Source organism: Myotis lucifugus, unplaced genomic scaffold, assembly GCF_000147115.1.
Source record: "Myotis lucifugus unplaced genomic scaffold, Myoluc2.0 scaffold_481, whole genome shotgun sequence".
NCBI classification, from domain to species: Eukaryota; Metazoa; Chordata; class Mammalia; order Chiroptera; family Vespertilionidae; genus Myotis; species Myotis lucifugus.
This window is the reverse complement of record NW_005871529.1, coordinates 625111-646942: the sequence shown is the minus strand read 5'-3', so window position 1 is coordinate 646942 and position 21832 is coordinate 625111. Positions and strand designations below refer to the sequence as shown.

The 21832-nt window shown below is 36.2% G+C and overlaps 1 protein-coding gene across 1 annotated transcript; it reads left to right on the top strand.

Annotated features, from left to right (window-relative positions):
* Window positions 1–831: 831 nt before the first annotated feature.
* LOC102423726 (cGMP-dependent protein kinase 1) lies at window positions 832–20586 on the top strand. Its single transcript, XM_014445744.2, has 8 exons — window positions 832–966; window positions 1826–1915; window positions 8272–8413; window positions 9646–9809; window positions 15063–15185; window positions 15267–15329; window positions 16429–16495; window positions 19763–20586. Exons 1-8 carry the CDS (start codon window positions 863–865, stop codon window positions 19859–19861), a joined length of 852 nt encoding a protein of 283 aa, XP_014301230.1. The 5' UTR covers window positions 832–862; the 3' UTR covers window positions 19862–20586.
* The last annotated feature ends 1246 nt before the right edge of the window (window positions 20587–21832 follow it).

Genomic DNA, 21832 nt, shown 5'->3' with positions numbered 1-21832 from the left:
ATTACTAACGTTCAGAGTACAGCCTCTTTTCAGGAGCCCATCATTGCCAGGAAGGTAGGAATACTGTTGTGGAACACGTTCTCAAAAGGTTTTGAAATCAATAACCGTACTCTATTGTTATTAAAATGATAGCGCTAAATCATTCCTTTCCTCTGCTCCAAAATATGTAATAGGTCTAACTTATCTCTAGATACCAGAATTTATTTCCTTTCTATTACTAAATCCTTGAGAAAAGGCCATCTTGGAGGGAAAAATAAAGCTTATGTTTGAAAAAAATTATTTTTTTAATCTCTTAAAAAACATCTTGCTACACTTTTCTTCTCCTCCTTGTAACTGGAATAAAGGGCAAACTGGGAGGTTAAAAAAGAATAGAAGTAGATACTTTTACAACTTGTGAAGTGTTTGTGGACAGGACTAAAGAGACAGAACATTAAGGCCCATATGATCCTACCTTTGCCACACTCACTTGCAGTAAAATTGGAGAAGGTAGGTTTCTACTGTTTTGATTGAAGGAGAAAAACTATCAAGTATACTCAAGCATATTAAATGAGATGAGAGTCAAGTATATTTCCCTTCTAATTCAAGTGGGCACAAAATTATTTGGGAATCCAGTGAAATTAAAATTCATCTGATCTAATGCAATGAGACTAGACAATAGTTGTGAGCCTGGATGTTAAACCCAGCTCCAGCAAGGATTTATTGTGTGATTCAGGTGGTGGTTGGGTGTCACTTCAGTGCTGCATGCACCTGTTAATTTGGGATTGAGAATGAACTCGGTGTATTAACAATATAGTCATTTTCTGACTTCCTTCCGCCTTTCTTTAAGGTCCAGTTGAAAAGTGAAGAATCCAAAACCTTTGCAATGAAGATTCTCAAGAAACGCCACATTGTGGATACAAGACAACAGGAGCACATTCGCTCCGAGAAGCAGATCATGCAGGGGGCTCACTCCGACTTCATAGTGAGGTGAGGATCCTGCCCCAGGGACTACAGCCCCAACTCCAAGTGCAAATCAACCGCAAAACCCCTGCCACTTACACGCACCACCACACATTTCATTCACACACACAATCATTTTAAGAAAGATTTTGCAAAGAAGTTGACTATCTTTTTTTTCCCCCCAAGAGAATCAGATTCTGGGAAAAGAACATGCTTTTCCCAAAGGGAAAATCAGAGTGTCTAACATTTCTTTTTTATCCTCTCTGTTACTCCAAAACTCTGCATAGACTTCTGGTGCTCGAAAGACAAAATATCAGACTATTTTATCTTTAAGTATCTGAGCATTTTAAATATTTTCTAAAAATGCAATGACTACTCAACCAACGCACTAATAAGAGAATAATGGGGAGTTTCTTTAAATGCAGAAGCTTTTCTAATTAATTTGCCTGTGGCATTTGCTGAAAACAGATTACAACATGAATATATTAAGGGAACAGCACACAAATTTCATACGTTATATTTGTAAAACATAACCTACTTTACAGCTATGTTCACTGCATATTTATAACCACTAACTATTGCTCAAGAGTCCATGCTTGAAACATCAACCAGATTGTAATTAGAGGAATACCAAGAAGGCCTCTGTGTCCATAATGACTGGGATTAATACATTTCAGAGGAGAGACTAGCCCCCGACAGTGTGTGAGTCTTAGGAGCCATTACCTCCTGTTCCTCATTTGCAAATTCAGATCTCTCTCATCTTTTTAATAAAATTTCAAGCTTGGCAAAGCAAGAATAAGACTGTAATCATGGCACTCAAAACATTTACATGCTTCTCAAAGGCAATAATGTTTGTAACCTTTGTTTTCTTGTTTGCAATTCACAGACTATACAGAACATTTAAGGACAGCAAATATTTGTATATGTTGATGGAAGCTTGCCTAGGTGGAGAGCTGTGGACCATTCTCAGGGATAGGTAGGAGCTTTAAGAAATTTCTATCATGTCTTTGACAATGTAGTTGACTATGATGGTCTAAAAAGAGTCGATTATTATGAAGTATAAAAGTCATATTTACATTTTACATGTGCTTATCTTTCAAAAGGTAATGTAAATATGGAGCACAACCTACCACACACATATAATTTACTATAAATATGAAACTCACTGTTTCAGATTTATAACTAATAATATATGATTAGACCACAACCACAATAAGAATGGCACCTACTCGCCCTAGCCGGTTTGGCTCCGTGGATAGATTGTCGGCCTGCGGACTGAAGGGTCCTAGATTCAATTCCGGTCAAGGGCAAGTGCCTGGGTTGCCAAATTGATCTCCAGTAGGGGTCCTGCAGGAGACAGCGATCAATGATTCTCTCTTATCATTGATGTTTCTATCTCTCTCTCTCCCTTCCTCTCTGAAATCAATAAAGATATATTTAAAAAAAGAATGGCACCTAGTGAGGTATGTATAAAGAAAGTTGTATGTATCAGACAACTATATACCTAGAATTTAACTCATTGCTTGTAGCATGAGGAGAAAGAGCAACTGTACAGTCGCAACCTGGATTCTCACTCTCAGTTTTTTGCTCCATTCCTTCTCCAGATGGGCTGTCTATCTTTCCTGACACTGGGAATTTTTGCCAAAGTAACTTTTTCCTCTAACTTTACATTACTCCTTGGTTTCAAAATTAATAAAAGTTTCCAGCCATCCCTTTCAGGCCTTAGCTGGTCTTAGGAAAAAGAAAATCAATCCATTTATAAGCAGTATTTCATGTACACAATCTAATTTAGAGTTACTTCTTTTTGTCCTTTCAGGGAAAGTAAAGTTGGTCTAGTTGGTGCTTATTTGTTTCTTTTAATTATGCAAAATTAATTTTCCATCTCATATTTGGATAATTAGCAAACAGTCTCCTTTAAAAATACATTCTATAAAATGTCTCAGGAGATTATTACCAACCCTAAATGTTTATTTAAAAGAAAGACCACAATTTTTTTCCTATAAATGATCGTTTCATCATTTTCTATTTATGATCTAATAACATTTAAAACTCATCCTTGTTCCTTTCAACATTCAGCTTTAGACATTTTTTTCTCTTTGTTATAGTCTCATCTCTCCCACTCTTTCTGAAACCATAGCCTTGATGTTCCCAGAATGCCACCTTATTTTTTGACAACTTGTTACTTTGTAGATATCCCAGAATAGAACAAGTGGTTCTTTGCAAGATACTGATTTAAAGTCTCATTCCTAATTGTATTATGGTATCTAACTTAAGGTAAATACAAGCATACAAGAGAATATATTGTGTTGGCATTGAGGATTGAGGTCCAAGAGAATTAAAGCTATGGTGTGGCACCCTCCTGTTGTAGTGGTTTTGATTGCGGTTGACGTATCACTGGGGAAGTGATTCTCAGGCTGACTGTGAGGATTGGCCATTACTGCAGAGGACAGGCTGTGGTGCAGGAGCTGACCCCATGGAGCAAGAGGTGTCTGAGGGAGGCTCCGGTGCCAGCCTGGTCTACACTTTGGGTTTGTCATTTGTGGAGCTGGTGAGGCGGAGCTCTGGTGTGTTCTGAAGCTGGCCACCAGGGGCAGGGGTTCTGGAGGTTCTCCAGAGCAGGCCAAAGTCAGCTGCTGCTTGTGCCCAGCCTGAGGCCACCCAGTGGAAGCTGCAAAGTGATCTATGCTTGGTTGCTGCTGGTGCTCGGCTTGGAGGCACCTGGGGAAAGCTATGCTGTGAACCGAGGTTGGTTGCCACTAGTACCAGGTTTAACACCCTGTGGTGGGCACCACAGTGTGGGCAGAGGCCAGCCATCATTGTGCTGGGTTTATGGCCACTTAGTTGAAGCTGTGCTCTCGGCCCACAGTGGCTGCAGCTTACACCAGGCTTGGAGCCACCTGATGGGAGTTAAAATGCAAAGTGAGACTGGTCACCTCCTGTGCCAGGTTTGAGAGCACTTAGCAAGAAATAAAGGGCACAGAGTTTGGCTGCTGCTTGTCGGGGTTTGTGGGCCTTTGGGAGGTTTTAGGAAAATCCGTAGCCTGAGTTGGAACAGGCCCCTTGTGTGGGGGAGCCGCTGGAAGAGGTTCAGCTGGACAAGTGAGTTGGGTGTGGCAGAGTCTCAGGGTGAGGAGAATGATATAATCCAGGTGAATGCAGATTTGGCACTTGCCTGTGCCTACCAGCGCTTCAGTCTCCAGAGACAGCTGCCCCAACCCTTACTCCTCCAGCCTTCACCCTGAAGCCAGTTAACTCAGTTCCTACCCATATGTGCCTGTCACTATTTGGGCTGCTGCCTCTGCACTGAAGCCCAAAACTAGTGAGTTTGTGAGTGAGCAAATCCATGCTCAGCCCCTAGAGAGGAATGCCTGGGACTCCAGTGGTCCTCAGTCTCACTCAGAATGCAATCACCACTAGTTTTCATCGCCTTATGTAATGGGGACTCCTCTTGCTGACACTGGTGTCCTGGGCGGGGAGCTGGGTATGGGGCTGGCTCCATACCTCCTCAGAGGGGACCTCCACAGCCAAGATGTCCCTCTTGATTCTTCACTGTCACACCTGGGTATGGGACCTGCTCTTTCCTATACCTGCCACTCCCGGCCTTGTCACAGCTTCCTCTTTATACCCTTAGTTATAGGGCTTGTGTTCAGCTAGACTTCAGGTGGTTCTATAATTTAGTTGTAATTTTGCTGTGGTCATGGGAAGAGGTGAGCACATTTCCCTACTCCCTCTCTTGACCGGAAGCCCTATGGAGGGTGATTATTTATATTCCATCTCAAATGATCTAATAATAGATGGTACCAAGTGAAAGTACTTCAAGGAAGTGAGTCTGTTTTTATAAGAATTTACCTCCACCTCCAAAACTTTAAATCGGCAGGAAACCTGCACAGGTTGTGAAATACTTCATGTTTATACACTCATTAATGATGCTGTTACCAGTCAGTGAAAGGAGGGAATTTACCTTTGGGCAAAAGATGCTTTGTCTTTGTTATATTCAGCCATTTCTAGATTCAGTTTATGACAGATAGATTGCACATTATGATTAAATTTTAATATGTCTCTATCAATATGTATACTTAACCATCTAATTCTCTCAGTAAAATCGTTGTTATATACTGCCACCTAGCTAAAATAGCAACCCATTCTCTAAAAGGTATAAGAACCTACTCCTTACTTGTTTTAATTAAAATGACACAAATCAAAGCATAATTTATCATTTCAAAAAGCTATGAGGCAGTGATTTGTTTCTTTAAGCCACTTTCTAAGTGTTGATAAAACAAGTTGTCATTTCTGTTTTAGCTCAAATTTACATTGTCATTTCCAATTCCAATAGCAATTTTTCATTGTTTCACCCTAATATAATGCTTTGTGACTGCTTTCTAAAAGAGTATTTTAAAATTCTCAAATTGCCTACATAAAAATTTAGTGATGAAACCATGTTGCTGATACATATTTTGTGTCCATATATTGTTGATTTGTCATATAGCATGGAAACATATTTGAGACAAGGTTTTCATTTGATTTTTAAAATCAGTTACAAATGTATTTATACATGGGAGGTTCTCAATATAGATCTGATCAACGAATGGAAACCAGCTTTCTAGAAGCCTTCCAAATTCCAAATGCCTCAGTAGAAGAGAAATCATGAAACAATAAACAGGGCCACCAAGAACTGAAGGCTGAAATGATTTGTGGTCATTTCACTTCCTGATGAAAAAAAAGGGAGAGTTTTGATTGGCAGGCAATAAAAGGGTAATTTCTCCATACATCTGGGAGAAGCATAGAAAAAGTAAAAAGAACAGACATTAGCATTAGACTCTTCAAAGCTGACTTGTGGGAGTTAGTTAGCCCTTGTAGCAAGAAGCAGCAAATACTCAAGAACAGTGATAATTGGTGTTGTAAACTCCCCATCTAATGACTTTAGACCTGTTCTGTATCAGTCAATTTTCCTATACTAAGACAGTGGCTAAAGAAGAGATTTTTTGGTGCTCAATTTTAATGGCTATTACATATTATTAGCAGTATGCCAGTACTTATTTTAAATATATGCATTGATTCTTGTATGCTCATGATATCCCAATGAGGTAGTTTCTATTATGAGTCTAATTTTTCAGAGGAAATACTGAGACCCTGAAAGGTACAGTTAGTTTGCACAGTAAGTGAAACCCAGATTTGAGCTCAGGATTCTTGCTTTAGATTTCATATTCCTAACATAGAGCCTTCTCTGATGACTTTGAGTTATTTTAAGATTTTTTTATCTTCCTGCTAATGAGCAGCTTATTCAGAATATAAATATAAATATCTTTCAGTAGAGCTTTCATGAGAAATTGATCACTCACATAAGGGTTTATACTCTGCTTGCAACGTTAACATTGCATTTGTCCATTTGGTTCCATTAACAACTGAGTAGTAAGAAAAGCAGAGATATGTTGCCCAAAGTCACAGCTCCAGAAATCATCTCTTCTAAGAGTAATCAAGAATTTTTAAGCTTTTCAAAAGGCCCACCCAAACTATATTTAGACATTCCTGATACAAGAAAGTAATCAATTTTCTTATTAAAACTAATGTAAAATAGGGCAAGGCTCTATTTCATGTATGCCTTGTTTTGTTTTGCTTGGGCTTTGCTTTTGCTTTGTAATGCTCTCCATTGAGGAGAATTGAAGTCTTATACAGCACTCAACTAGTTAAAGTTCTGTGCTAATGATCTATTATTTATTACATATAGGTTAGTAATGACCTATTATGGCTGCTGACTATTTAATGCAAGTAATCTCTTCAGTTGCAAGGAATATACTGCTCAATAAACAAACCCACATAATTAAGCACAAAGAAGAAAGGACCTTAAAGGCACTACTTTAACCCCTTTCCCAATACACAGGATTATATAGCGTTAACTTGGCAAAGATAGCTCCACCTCAGAAGACTGTTGCAGCATAAAGTATGTTATTCATTTCCTAATATAGATGCAAATCTTTTTAAACTTTTTCTTGTCCTTATAATTCACAGTTGTTCAGATATTGTTGAAGAGACACACTGAAATCTTAGTAATCATAGTTAAGATTCTAGTTAAGAAAAGAAAAGATAGCATCATGCTTCAAATTGTATTTCAAAAAAAAGATTTCTTTGGGGAAGAGCTAATTATTTAAGTGACAACTCAGGGGATATTACGGGTTGAAGTAAAGAATACCTTTCTGAAAGACTGTTTATTTTTTGAAAAATGACCTGATGGTGGCTGCGTTAGCCTTGGATTCACTGATTTATTGTGGTAGACATTACTTCTCAGGATTGAAAACGAAGCAAATGTCATCAAAATGCAAACTGGCCTCAGTGACGCTTGTGAAAGCCCAGTCTGGGGCCCCGCTTGTTGCTCACCACCTAAAACTGCCTGAGAAAAGCCTCAACTTACATCTTAGCCCCCTCAAGAGCTGATGTTCACACTAATGTTCTGGAATTATCATGAAATGATTAAATTGCGTTTACTGCTGGGAAAAGAGAAAAAAAATCATAGTGGGTCTTCTTAAGGAATTCCACTTAAAAATAAAGTATAAGGTTCTGGCCTAGAACCTAGGAGTTAACTTTAAATCCCAAGGCTTTTCCCTTTGTTATTATTTCATTAGATAAATACATGAGAGAGGCGGAGACAAAGAGAGCTTTCCTGCCCATCATCATCATCAAGTTTACTAATAAACTTTCCCATCCAATTACCTTCTTCCTTCTAATTATCTTTGGCACGAGCCCCAGGTTGTCTTCCTCATAAGAATGCAGCAGTTGTAGAAATGGGTGTTGTTTGTCTTGCTGACATCAGTTGCAAACACAGAGTACTCGCTTGTGATATCATTGCATCGGAAGCCTCACAACTCATTTCCAAAGTGGTCCTTGAAAATATTAACTTCTAAGCACATTCTCATGAATCATACCTATATTATTTAGAAGCCCTGCATGAATAAATATGACTGAACTCTAAAACTCTCCTTTAAAAAACGCCTGTTGGTAGATAAGCTCTAAAATAAGATTTGTCTCTCTTCTGCCCACAACTGTCACTGGGCTACTGGGAGAAAGCCACCAAGTACATGAAACGTGGTGTTTGAACTCTTCTTTAATGTTTTCAGGAAGTTAGATTAAACTATCCTATTCATAAGGGCAAAGAATTCCTTGACTTAATATTTAAATGCCTTTGAAAACCCAAAGCCATGGCAATCAGATGCCATTTGGCCAGTAGGATTTGGTCTCTGGGGTCAAATTTTGGTACAGGAATATAGTGAAATGAGAAATAAGACCTTATGAAAGAAATGAATTTCTTATATACTTTTCTACCCATATTCTGTGTCTCAGAGGTTCATTTGAAGATTCTACAACCAGATTTTACACAGCATGTGTGGTAGAAGCTTTTGCCTATCTGCATTCCAAAGGAATCATCTATAGGGACCTCAAGCCAGAAAATCTCATCCTGGATCACCGAGGTTACGCCAAACTGGTCAGTGTACTTCCCACATTCTCTGCCCTGAAGTTTTAAAATATTGGTTTATAAAGCGGTGTTCACTTGCTAACATAAAATCTCATTTTTTCATTTTATGTATTATAACTTTTCTTAAAAGCAGATTTTAGTGTTACTATTTTCAAGCAACTATTCTTTAAAGTTATGAGGAATTAAATTGGCTAGGTTTGAATTAATAACATCCTGGCAAAACATGCTGACGTGGACTCATGCTTGCTGGCATGTGTTCCTAGACCTAGAAGAGCTAGAAGTTTTTTCTAGCTGGCTTTCTGCATCCAAAGTAAATTGGGTTTTATATTATGGAAAATTATTAATCATTTTAATATTTTAGATTTGAGAATAATGCAAATGGAAAAAATGGGCTTTGCAGACAATTTCCAGACCATGTTAATAACAATAGCAGTAGTAATAAAAATATTTTTAAATGTAGTCAAGAACTCTAAAGACCTAGTGTAGAAGGGAAGTTCTAATTTATTTATATGTTTTTAAATGCATGACTTTTGAAGGCTTTGATTCTTGTCTGTACCAGTTTCAATATTTTAACTTTGAAACTTTTTATTCAGTGTAAGATTTTCAAAGAAATCAAATAAATGGCAATTAATTACGTGTAGTCTCAACCAAATTGTTTAGAAAAAAATAGATTTTCTGCATTTAAGTTTCCTTCAAATGGTTTTTAGAAAAATAAAAGAAACATCTTAATTTTTATATCTGTGTTTACCAAGAGCAGTCATTGGTCCCATAACTTTGTTATTAGCTTCTTCAACAGTAAAGTGTCTTCTTAATTAATATTAATGAATTCTCAATTTCACTAAATGCAGCAGAAATCATGTATATGCTGGAAAATATGTCAAGTAGGTCCAACTAGTGTTTTTAAACATTTTGAGTAAATGAGAAATTATTTATCTGTACCCAACAGCCATTGGCGTAAACAAGAAAAAAATGGAAAGTATTTCTAGAAAAAAAATTTTTTTTTTACTGTTAATGATGTGAATTTTATCCTCTACTCAAATTTCAACTTACCCCATTGAAACCAAGTTTGATCAGGCAGTCTTTGTTTGGAATATAGATGACTCCTTTTAGAAGACAGGACTATAACGTATCTGTTTTTATTTTTTTATTATTATTGTCATCAGTGTCCTTCATTAAAGTGATTTCTTGCCTTTAAACTTAATCAAAAGGGGCTTGAGATACCTTGTTTTTCTCTCTGTAAGGTGGATTTTGGCTTTGCAAAGAAAATAGGATTTGGAAAGAAAACATGGACTTTTTGCGGGACTCCAGAGTATGTAGCCCCAGAGATCATCCTGAACAAAGGCCATGACATTTCAGCCGACTACTGGTCACTGGGAATTCTAATGTATGAACTTCTGACTGGCAGGTATGGACATTGATAGAGAACTGCTGGTGAAAATAGACCAGAAAACAGCTACACATGCCTGCCTTAGTCACTCTCATTAGACCATGTTAAAGTGCTTTTCACCATATCTTCTTACTACAAATAGTTATGCTCATAGAGGAAAGAGTCTCATTATTGCCAATTCTTTATATGTATGGGAATATGGAACGATCTAGTATCTTTCTGTAAGATCTTTGAGCTTAGTCATTTAGCCAACAATGCAGCAAGGTAAGTTATAGTTATATAAAAACTATCCAGGGTCAACTATTTATATAAATAAAAGAATCTGTTAGGAATTTTTATATTTAAATGAAATTTGAATGCTTTGCAAGTTTTTTATGTAATAATGCTATAGTCGTAAACAACTAAAAAGGGTGCTATGGATACTAGCAGGTATAAAACAGACTATAAACTTCTTGAGGAAAAGAAAAATACCACCAAGCCATGCACTCAGGAAAATGAGAATAGGATCATTATAATCTATAGAGTTCAGAAGGCTGGTTTCAAAGAAGAAAAGATTGCAGCTAGGCCTTAGAGTAAGAATGCAGAGAGCAAGCAATGGAAATGGGCATTTCTGGAAGTGAGACATGACAAATAGAGAAACAGTAGTGAGAAAATTCAGGAACATGGTGAAAATTGACCAGAAAACATCTACTGTTTTAATATTTTAAAATAAAAAAATATTATTTTTTATTTAAAAAATAACGGGAAATCAATTAATCACCTTTCAAGAATCCTAATTGCTATACTTGAACTCCATCCAGAGAGAAAATCATTGAGTATTTTCTGACAAAGGAGTGGTATACATTGTCATATTTAAGAAAAAACAGCTAGCAGAAATGTGTAGGGCAAATTGAAAGATGGATGGGGAGGCTAGTTAGAAGACCATTTCAATAATTTAGATATAGGAAGCTGAGAGCCCAGGATAAGATAGGGAGAGTGAAAAGAAATGGATGAGAATGAAGTAGGATGTGAAAAAATTAGTTAAGATAACTTAGTCGCTACAGTAAATATGAGAGGAAGACTAAAGATCTTTAGACTCATTGCTCTTAGGATTCAATGAATGTATGAAGCACTTAGAAGAGTGTCTAGAGCAGCGATTCTCAGCCTGTGGGTGGCGACCCCTTTGGGGTCGGCTAAGACCAATCGGAAAACACATATATAATTACATATTATTTTTGTGATTAATCACTATGCTTTAATTATGTTCAATTTGTAACAATGAAATTGGGGGTCACCACAACATGAGGAACTGTATTAAAGGGTCGCGGCATTAGGAAGGTTGAGAACCACTGGTCTAGAGCATAGTAGCCATTAGGATTTATGGAGTGCTTCCTATCATTTCCCGGAATAGTTATGCTGTGCTTTTAATTTTATTTGTAGGCACTTTAAATTATTGCTCTTGAAACTTCTAATTTGATTTTAAATAAAGAAAATTAGGTTAGGTTACAGATAATTTAATTTTTGTTATTGACAGAAAGGTAAACTGTTTTGGATATGTGACAAATTAAGTAGAAGCATAAATACATATAAGATTTGGACAATAGAGGGGTTGAATTTAATATACATACATGTGTATAGGTGGATAAATAACCTTTCTGGTGTTCTTTGAATTGCTATAAAAATCAATTATATCATGAATAGAAGAAAACTCTATTAACTACCACACAGTGAAATTAAAAAGTCTACATACTTAAAAAGCACTTTTCTAAATAACCACAGGGTCATAGGAATTATGGAATAGAAAAACAATAATAAAAATACAGCAATCAAAAAAAAATACAGCAATCTGTGTGGTATGGCCAAAGCTGAACTTAATTTATTACCATAAATACTTATATCATTATCATAAAAAATATTTATGAGGCTAGCATAATCCTAATTTCAAAACCATATAAAGACACTAAAAAGAAAGAGAATTATAGGGCAATATCCCTAATTAACATAGATAATAAAATCCTCAATGAAATATTATCAAATCAGTTCTGGCAATATATTAAAATGATCATATACCATGATCAAGTGGGATTTATTCCAGGGGTGCAAGGCTATAATATTCACAAATCAATAAACATGATACATCACATAAATTGAAAGACAAAAATCACATGATCAGATCAATAGACACAGAAAAAGTATTTGGCAAAATTCAAAACCTATTTTGGATAAAAACTCTCAGCAAAGTGGAGCAGAAAGATCATACTCAACATAATAAAAGCCATATGTGACAAACCTACAGCCAATATCATATTCAATAGGTAAAACCTAAAACCATTTCCTCTAATACCAGGAACAATACAGGGATGTCCGCTTTCACCACTCTTATTCAACATAGTACTGGAAGTCCTAGCCACGGTGATCAGAAAAGAAGAAATAAAGGCATCCAAATTGGAAAGGAGGAAGTAAAACTCTCATTATTCACAGATGACATGATATTGTACATAGAAAACCTTAAAGACTCCACCAAAAAAAAAAAAAACTACTAGATTTAATAAATGAATTCAGCACTGTAGCAGGATACAAAATTAACACCCCAAAATCAATGGCATTTTTATACACCAATAATGAATTCTCAGAAAAAGAAACTAAAAAAATCCCATTTATCATTGCAACAAAGATATTAAGATACTTAGGAGTAAACTTAACCAAGGTGATAAACACCTGTACTTGTAAAACTACAGGATGTTGAAAAAAGAGATAGAGGAAGACATATCATGTTCATGGATTGGTAAAATCAACATCATTAAAATGTCCACACTACCCAATGCAATCCCTATTAAAATACCATCAGCATATTTTAGAGATCTAGGACAAATACTCTAAAAATTTGTATGGAACCAAGAAAGACCCCAGAAAGCCACAGCAATCTTCAGAAGAACAAAGTTAGAGGGATCACAATACCAGATACCAAGTTATACTACAAAGCCACTATAAGCAAAAAACCTGGTACTGGCACAAGAACAGGCATATAGACCAATGGAACGGGGCAGAGAAGCCAGAAATCGACCCAAACCATTACACTCAATTAATATTTGACAATGGAGGCAAGAGCATACAATGGAGTCAAGACAGTCTCTTTAATAAATGGTGTTGGGAAAATTGGACAGATACATGCAAAAAAAAAAATAAAACTAGACCACCAACTTATACCATACACAAAATAAACTCAAAATGGTTAAAGGACTTAAATATAAGTCAAGAAACTATAAAAATCTTAGAAGAAAACAGGCAGAAAAATCCCAGACAGCTCTCATAGCAATATGGTTGCTAATACATCTCTTAGAGCAAGGGAAACAAAGGAGAAAATAAACAAATGGGACTATATCAAAATAAAAATCTTCTGCACAGTAAAAGGAAACCATCAACAAAATGGAAAGGGAGCCCACGGTATGGAAGAACATATTTGGCAATGATACATCTAATAAGGTGTTAATATCCAAAATATGTAATGAACTCATACAACTTAACTAAAGGAAAACAAACAATCCAATTTAAAAATGTCCAAAGAACCTAAATAGACACTTTTCTAAAGTGGATATACAGAAGGCCAAGAGACATATGAAAAAAATGGTCAAAGTCACTAATCATATGAGAGATGCGAATCAAAATGACAATGAGGAATCACCTCACATCTGTCAGAATGGCTATCATCAACAAATGACAAGTGCTGGTGAGGATATGGAGAAAAGGGAACCCCAGTACACTGCTGGTGAGAATGCAGATTGCTGCAGCCATTGTGGAAAACAGTATGGAGTTTCCTCAAAAAAACTAAATATGGAACTTCCATTTGACCCAGTGATCCCACTTCTAGGAATATATCCTAAAAAACCTGAAACATCAATCAGAAAGAATGCATGCACCCCTATGTTCATAGCAGTGCAACTTACAATAACTAAGATCTAGAAACTGCCCACGTGCCCATCAGTAGATGAATGGATTAAAAAACTGTGGTACATTTATACTGTGGAATATTATGCAGCAGTAAAAAAGAAGAATCTCTTACCCTTTGAGACTGCATGGAGGGACCTAGAGAGTATTATGCTAAGTGAAATAAGCCAGTCAAAGGAAGATAAGTATCCCATGATATCACTTATATGTGGAATCTAAAGAAAAAAATAAACTGATGAACAAAATAGATTCAGAGACATAGAAACATGGAACAGACTGATGAATCTAAGAGGGAAGGCGGGGATGGGTGGGTGGGAAGAAATTAACCAAATAAGTTATATACATAACTCATGGACACAGACAATAGTGTGGTGAAGGTATGGGTGGGCTAGAAGGGTTCAATGGGAAAAAAAGGGTACATATGTATAACTTTCAACAGTAAAGATACAAAATACAACTACCCTATGATACAGCGATTTCACTTCTGCATATTTATCTGGGTGTGAATGGTTACTAGGTATTATGCTGACAAACCTTGGACTATGAGGATGGCCCCAAAGTGATATGGTCCTGCCTGTCATATCTAATGACTTCTGGTTGGAATAAAATTTGGAAATAATAGATGGATCTTAAAAAAGCAAGGCATGTTAATATATAGATCAGTTAACCACTACAGAATGGTAGAGGAACTAAAGTGCAGGCAATCTCTCACAGATATGCCAATAAAGTGTACCAGAGCAAATAATAGGAGAATGGCAGTAACTACAAGATTTCAGAGAACAGGGTAGAGCTTTCTATGAGCCATGTAACCTCCTGAACACCAAGAATTGAGAACAAGTAAAGTAAATGATCCAGTGAGAGATTTTCTAAGGCAACAAATCCTAATAAAGTAGGCTAAATTTCCCCCTTTGCTCCCTTCCTTCTATCCTTGCTTATTCTGTTCAGAGTAGCTAGCTCCATTTAACATTCATAATCAGAAAGGTCCCAACAGGACCCATTCTCTATCCCTCTCACAACTACAGCCCCCTTCTACACACACCAGTTCCTTTCTTAGCTACTGGTTTTGTTCAAGTATTCACAGTCTGACCCGGAAAGATTAATTTATCTCCAGTTTTAGGTTTAGATTTAGTTCACATCTATTCCAGTCACAGAGAAAGGAGAGGAACAACAGGCAAACTTGACACATTTGTGGTCTTGCTAAGCAGCTTACTGAGAAAGGTTTCTATTGTCTTTCCAATGTAAGCCCAAAAATAAAAATAAGAATCGACGTCCTTTATGAAGTTATAACAATTTATGTTTTCTTATTTAGAAAATAAAAGTATCTTTTTATGTCTTCCATTCCTGCAGCCCACCTTTCTCAGGCCCAGATCCTATGAAAACCTATAACATCATATTGAGGGGGATTGACATGATAGAATTTCCAAAGAAGATTGCCAAAAATGCTGCTAATTTAATTAAAAAACTATGCAGGTAAGCATTTCAACCACATTAATTTTGAAAGGCCGGTAATGTGAAAAAAATAGATTTCTTACCACAATTATTTTTTTTTAGGGACAATCCATCAGAAAGACTAGGGAATTTGAAAAATGGAGTGAAAGACATTCAAAAGCACAAGTAAGTATTCTCTTCTTGTAATTTAAGTTTAAAAAACCTGACAAGTACTTCCCCAGTCTGTTTTTTATTTTGTTTTTTAAGTTAGTGGTTGTATAACTTATATAGTTAGCCAGAGGAAATGTATATTTTAATTCAAGGATTCCATTTCCTACCAAAATACTTAAAAAAAGTCTTCCATCATATCATGCCCATATTTCCTTGATTAAAAACAAAATATTTTTCCAACCAGTTCCTAATTCGATAATAAGATAAAGAAAAACAAGTACAAAATATAGTCTTTAAAAAAGTAGAGTATCTTAAATATCAGACCTTATGCATGGTGCTGGATGTTCTAGAGTTAACCTCAGACAAACCTGTTTTTTTTTTCTCTATTCATCTGTTTCTATAATACTTACAGGAAATTCACATCCCTACCAGAGTAACTTATATACTGCAATATCTGTGAATATCTAAAAGGTCTGCTAAGAGTTTGGTGTAAGCATTTGCTAATGGAGAACTTTTTCAAAAAGACAAAAAACACAACAACAACCAACAACAACCAATCTAACAAACAAAAAAAAACCCCTTTGTGTTATTTGGTCCACATTTTCACAGAAAAGCTGTCCACAAAATATCTTCACTGTGTTAAAAAAGAAAAAAAGAAGAAAATGAGATGAGAAAGGTTAATTAACTGAGGCTCCCTAATGAATCAGTGACAAAGATGGAAAGATAATGTTCTGTCCTGACTTTTCATGCCTGATTCTGCTTGCTTAAAATAAAATATTCAGTAAGACACAGGGCCAAACATGTTATGACATTTTTAAAGTTATAATGATAGTATAGGAACAAGGTCGTACAGACATTATGACTGAAATTACTAGAATAAAAAGGAGTTGCTTTTTAATTGGTGTTAAAAGAGTTGACATTTCAATTTCTTGAAAGATGCATTCCACAAAATAAGCTAATTTTTTAAAATCTGCAATTAAATGGAAAACATTGTTGTCACCTTGAAGATGTTTCCCTAATCACTTTCCATCAGTCATGGCCATCATATATGTTGCATTGAGAAGGTTTTAACTGAGGTAAAATGCTTTTAACTCTTACTTTTTTCCTTTCCTAGATGGTTTGAGGGCTTTAATTGGGAAGGCTTAAGAAAAGGCACCTTAACACCTCCTATAATACCAAGTGTAAGTAGACCTTCCAGTTTGACTGTGTTTGTCCACATGAAGGCATTTGTCTGTCATCAAAAATCTATTTTATATTTCATCTGATTATAACATAAAACTGTAAAGATAACAGAAGTACCACATTAAAATAATTACATCTAAAACCCAAGCTTAAAAACAGATAAGCTGGGAGATGGTTATTATATATGTATTTTAACATTACCTTTTTTGACTATATTCATTCTCATTTAAGTTTATTTCATTTGTGAATAAAAGCTGACTTTTAGTATGGTAAGTGTTAAATATATACTGGCATAGACAGAAGAGTATACTGAATCTCCAGCAACCAGGTGTGTTTTTTTTTTCCATTACAAACTCTATACATCATTACCCAAGAATAAGGATACATTATTCAACAACTTTAATGAATTTGTCATATTCATGAATTATTACTAGAAACATGTATACTTTATATTTCTTCACGTATGTTCAGTATACAGTATATTATGTGAGTATACTTGGGTGAGTTAGGATAATGTATGTTATTTTTTATTTATGAATCCTGTTTACTCTCTACCGTTGTCTCCAATAGTATACCAGCGGTTCTCAACCTGTGGGTCGCGACCCCTTTGGCGGTCGAACGACCCTTTCACAGGGGTCTCCTAAGACCATCCTGCATATCAGATATTTACATTACGATTCATAACAGTAGCAACATTACAGTTATGAAGTAGCAACGAAAATAATTTTATGGTTGGGTCACAACATGAGGAAATGTATTTAAAGGGCCAGAAGGTTGAGAACCACTGGTACCCATAAGAGCAACATCAAAGCATTCCTTTACCCCCTGGTTTCTGGTAGGGTATGGTCAGCAGACCAGCAACAATTTTCAACAGCTATGGATTCCTGGCCAAAATGTTTCATTTATGCCCCCACATAGTTCCTCCTCCCTTGTTCCTGTCTTCAAACTGTATTAAAAAGCCACAATATTCAAAACAATATGGTATTGGCAGAAAAATAGACACACAAAAATGGAAGAGAATTGAGAGCCCAGAAATAAAGCCACACATATATGGGCGGCTAATTTCTCATAAAATGTCCAAAACACAATAAAGAAAGCCTCTTCAATAAATGCCGTTTGGAAAATTGGAAAGCCACATGCAAAAGACTGAAACTAGACTGCTATCTGGCACCATATACAAAAGTTCATCATTCAAAATGGGTTAAAGATTAGAGTATAAGACCTAAAACAATAAAATACATAGAAGAAAATGTTGATTCTAAACTATGGATCTGGGTCTCAAAGGGGTTTTTGTGAACTTGACCCCAAAATCAAGGGAAGTAAATGTGAAAATAAATGGATGGGACTACATCAAATTAAAAATTTCTGCACAGCAAAAGGAACCATCAACAGAAAAGGCAACCAATTAAATGAGGGTAACATTTGCAAATGTTACTTTTGATAAGGTTCTTCTATCCAAAACAAAGAACTCATTCAACTCAACAACAACAACAAAAATCCTAACCAATTAAAAAGTAGGCAGAGGACCTGAACAGACACTTTCCCAGGAAGACATCCATATGGCCAACAGGTACATCAAGAGATGCTCAACTCCACTAGCTATGAGGGAAATGCAAATGCAAACCAATCATTCGAATGGTTGTTATCAACAAGACAAGAAAAAACAAGTGTTGGAGAGGATGTGGAAAAAAGAGAACCCTGGTGCATTGCTGGTGGGAATGTAGATTGGTGCAGCCTCTATGGAAAACAGTATGGATGTTCCTAAAAAAAATTACGAATAGACCAATTATAATACCTAGCAATCCCTCTTCTGGATATCTACCCCCAAAATTTTGAAAACACTTAATTCATAAAGGTATTTGTACTCCTATATTTATTGCATCATTATTCACAATAGTCAAGGAAAGGAAACAATCTATGTGTCCTCCAATGGATGATTGGATAAAGAAGATGTTTACATATATACAATGGAATAGTACCCAGCCATAAAAAGATGAAATTCTGCCCCCATATTACTTTGAGCCACTATCAGACACAACTGTGTTCTTTTTTTCTTTTATCAGACTCTAGGGGAGAAAAAAGAATTCTCTTCTTAAACACTCTTTTGTTAAATAGCCAGTCCACTAAGGAGACTAAGGAGTTGAAATAGGTTTTAATGGATCACATTATATTTTTCATTCAATGCTGCATCTTAACTAAGGGGAGTGGGGAGCTTTGTGGTCCTGAGCCCTTCATATGTATGTCCTTCGTTTTGGACTTACTCAAGACTGCTCTTTAGACAGAAACATATCCCTACTTCTAAAGATTCATTTCTATGTTAATGTTTATGTTTATTTACAAACAAAAGGAAAATGGCATTACCATGTCTCGCATTACAAATGCTAATTGCATTCATGAAGTTTTGTTTTTAGAACAAGAGAATGAGAAACTTGAAGGAATAAATATTAAGCCTATACTATCCCAAACTAAATTTATCAGGGGTCTCCATTTATGTAGTGGTAATATTAAATGGGTACATTTGTATCTGTATTAGAATATGAGGGAAAACAAGTGTGCCTCTTCACTACTTTTACCAATGCTCTACAGATTGAACTGTGCCCAGTAAATTTGCAAGAGTTTTGCTTGAGTTTAGAAATGGCTCATTATTCTACATGGAATAAATATACAAAATCCTTAAGATGGCCTACAAGGCTCTATATAACCTGACTCCTCCCCATTGACCTATTTCTCACCCCACTCCCCTCTCTCTTAGCAGCCAAGGTAGCCTCTCTTGGTTACTTCAGCATGGAGTGCTCTCTCACCTCAGGACCTTTGCATGTGCTATACTCTTGATCGAACTCATTGATTTGTAGGTTTAAAAGAATACTTTTTCAAAGAGGCTTTCCATGACAACACTTATACTCTCATGGCACCTTTTCTCTTTCATAGCACTGACCAAAATGTACAACAAATAATCACAAAAATCTATAGATAACCATAATCACAAAATAGCAGTATATTTCTTACTAGAGTAAAAACTCCATGAGGGCAAGAACCATATTTATTTGTACTCACCACTGTGACTCCCATTCCACCAAGCACAAAACCTGCTATCCAGTGGACACTTAAAAAAAAAAAACAAAAAACAAACAAACAAAAAAACCCAACAACAACAAAACAACACAGCCATTTGATTAGGGAATGAATAAAAAATGCTATTTTACCATCAATCATGGGATTTGCTAAAAATTCAGACACGCTGTTACCGTTCATTCTCTCATTTCTAGGTTGCATCACCCACAGACACAAGCAATTTTGACAGTTTCCCTGAGGACAGTGACGAACCACCACCCGATGACAACTCAGGATGGGACATAGACTTCTAATGTCATTTCTCTTACCTGCTTCTGCCTTGCTGAAGACAGCTTTTTCTGAGACACAGCTGCCAGCAAACCTGAGGGAAAGAGAGAAGATTCGTGCTCGGGGTCACCATGATGCCTTTGATCGATGCTGCTCCAGTAACTACAGTGGCATTAGGACTTATTGCTTAGACGACAGTAGTGCTCTTTACATGTTTTCTGTTTGAACCTAAAAATAGCAGTTGACATGGTGGTCCTGAAGCAAAAGCCTCTCACCAGTAAAAGGATGTTTTCTATTGTTGCAATGATCTTGCTTCGCTCTGATTCTAATTTGAAAGACAGTAAGAAACACTTCAATCTAGTCAGAGAGTCTGTACCTTGCTAGAATTATCAAGAAGATTAAAAAAATAATAATAATATATAGGGTACGATAGATTTCTATGGTACAAAAACTGGGCTCTTCCCTTTCTTCAAGTGAGGGTTGTAGGATCTATTACCGCAGGCCGGTGTATATAACGTACAAACGAGGACCACGCATCTGTTGGTCACAGAGTTCATGTCAAACCAGTGCTAGAAGTTCATGATTTCATTTCTCAGCAGTGCTGATGACAAGACTGAATGTTACCTTTCCTTTCTGACAGATTTCAAAAATTGACATGTTAAAAGCACAACTGCTATGGATTCTGCTGAGAACTCTCATAGCAGGTATATATGCGTTTTTCACAGAGGAATTGAAATAAAGCATGCATGAATTCGTTTGTTTTTGATAAATTGGCATGACAGAGTGGGGAAAAAAGCAATTCACAACCATTTCATATTTTTTGAAAATATTGTGTTTAAAGATGGTCCTGGAAATAAGTGACTAGCAGCCAATTGGTTTTTATTTATTACCTAACACACCCTCAAACTGAGGCTTAAAATATTCCCTTTTATAAAAATAAACCCTAGGGGTCAGGGTGGGGTGGGATGGAGAGGGATCAAGATTCATCCAAAAAAAATAAAAATAAAAAACTATATAGGTGCTATGTATATCTTTCATCTGTAAATGTCAGTGTCTGAACAGACAACACAAATTCTAATCATTACATGTGTAGCCAGAGACTCAAGCATTTCCACCAAATTTATCAAACCAAACTCCTGTCAGATTTTACTTATACAACATAGACTGGGTTGAGGGAGAAAGGTGATTAAAAACTGTTTGAACTAGCTTCTTGTCTTAGGCCTGAACCCCTTCTCCCCCCTCTGAAAAAAAGGAAGAAAGCAAAAATCATTGAGATTTGTCTCTTCGCCAGATGAGAAACCTTCCTTATGTGAGGTCGGAAAACAAGACAAGAACTTGGCCATATATTGATAACCTTTTCATGAATTAGCTGATATGAGTCCGTGTGAAAGTAGGAAGGAAGTAGAGAGGAAAACAATAAGGTGAGCTAAATAGAACAAAAATATTACAACCCTGAAATATCATACTCCCTAGAAAGGGTTGGATTTGAAAATATCACACTGATTTTGCTTTTTTCACATGGGGAAAAGGATCAACAGTTTAAACTGAGCCTTTGTTGGCAGGCCAGTTGACTATTAATAGTCATAAGCAACAGAACCACTGGGAAGCTTTACCTAGACAAATAGCATTGTATCTAGCATTCTATCTACTCAGACAAGTGCATAACTTACAAGTTGTCATCCTGATTTGGAACTGTGTGTGAATTTGGTATATTACATAGGGGTTTGCATTTTTCCAGTAGAGAGTTTTTTTTAAAAAGTCAAACAAGTGTAGACATTTCTGAAAAAAATATATGTCCACCTAGAATCTCCGTGGTCGGCAAACTGCGGCTCGCGAGCCACATGCGGCTCTTTGGCCCCTTGAATGTGGCTCTTCCTACACCTTAGGAGTACCCTAATTAAGTTAATAACAATGTACCTACCTATATAGTTTAAGTTTTAAAAATTTGGCTCTCAAAAGAAATTTCAATCGTTGTACTGTTGATATTTGGCTCTGTT

Bases quoted from the DNA above. Each gene is read 5' to 3' on its own strand.
- LOC102423726 (XM_014445744.2), top strand. From the start codon at position 863: ATGAAGATTCTCAAGAAACGCCACATTGTGGATACAAGACAACAGGAG. The intron at 1,916-8,271 runs GTAGGAGCTTTA...TCTGTGTCTCAG, and splicing joins TGGACCATTCTCAGGGATAG to AGGTTCATTTGAAGATTCTA. The intron at 15,186-15,266 runs GTAAGCATTTCA...ATTTTTTTTTAG, and splicing joins TTAATTAAAAAACTATGCAG to GGACAATCCATCAGAAAGAC.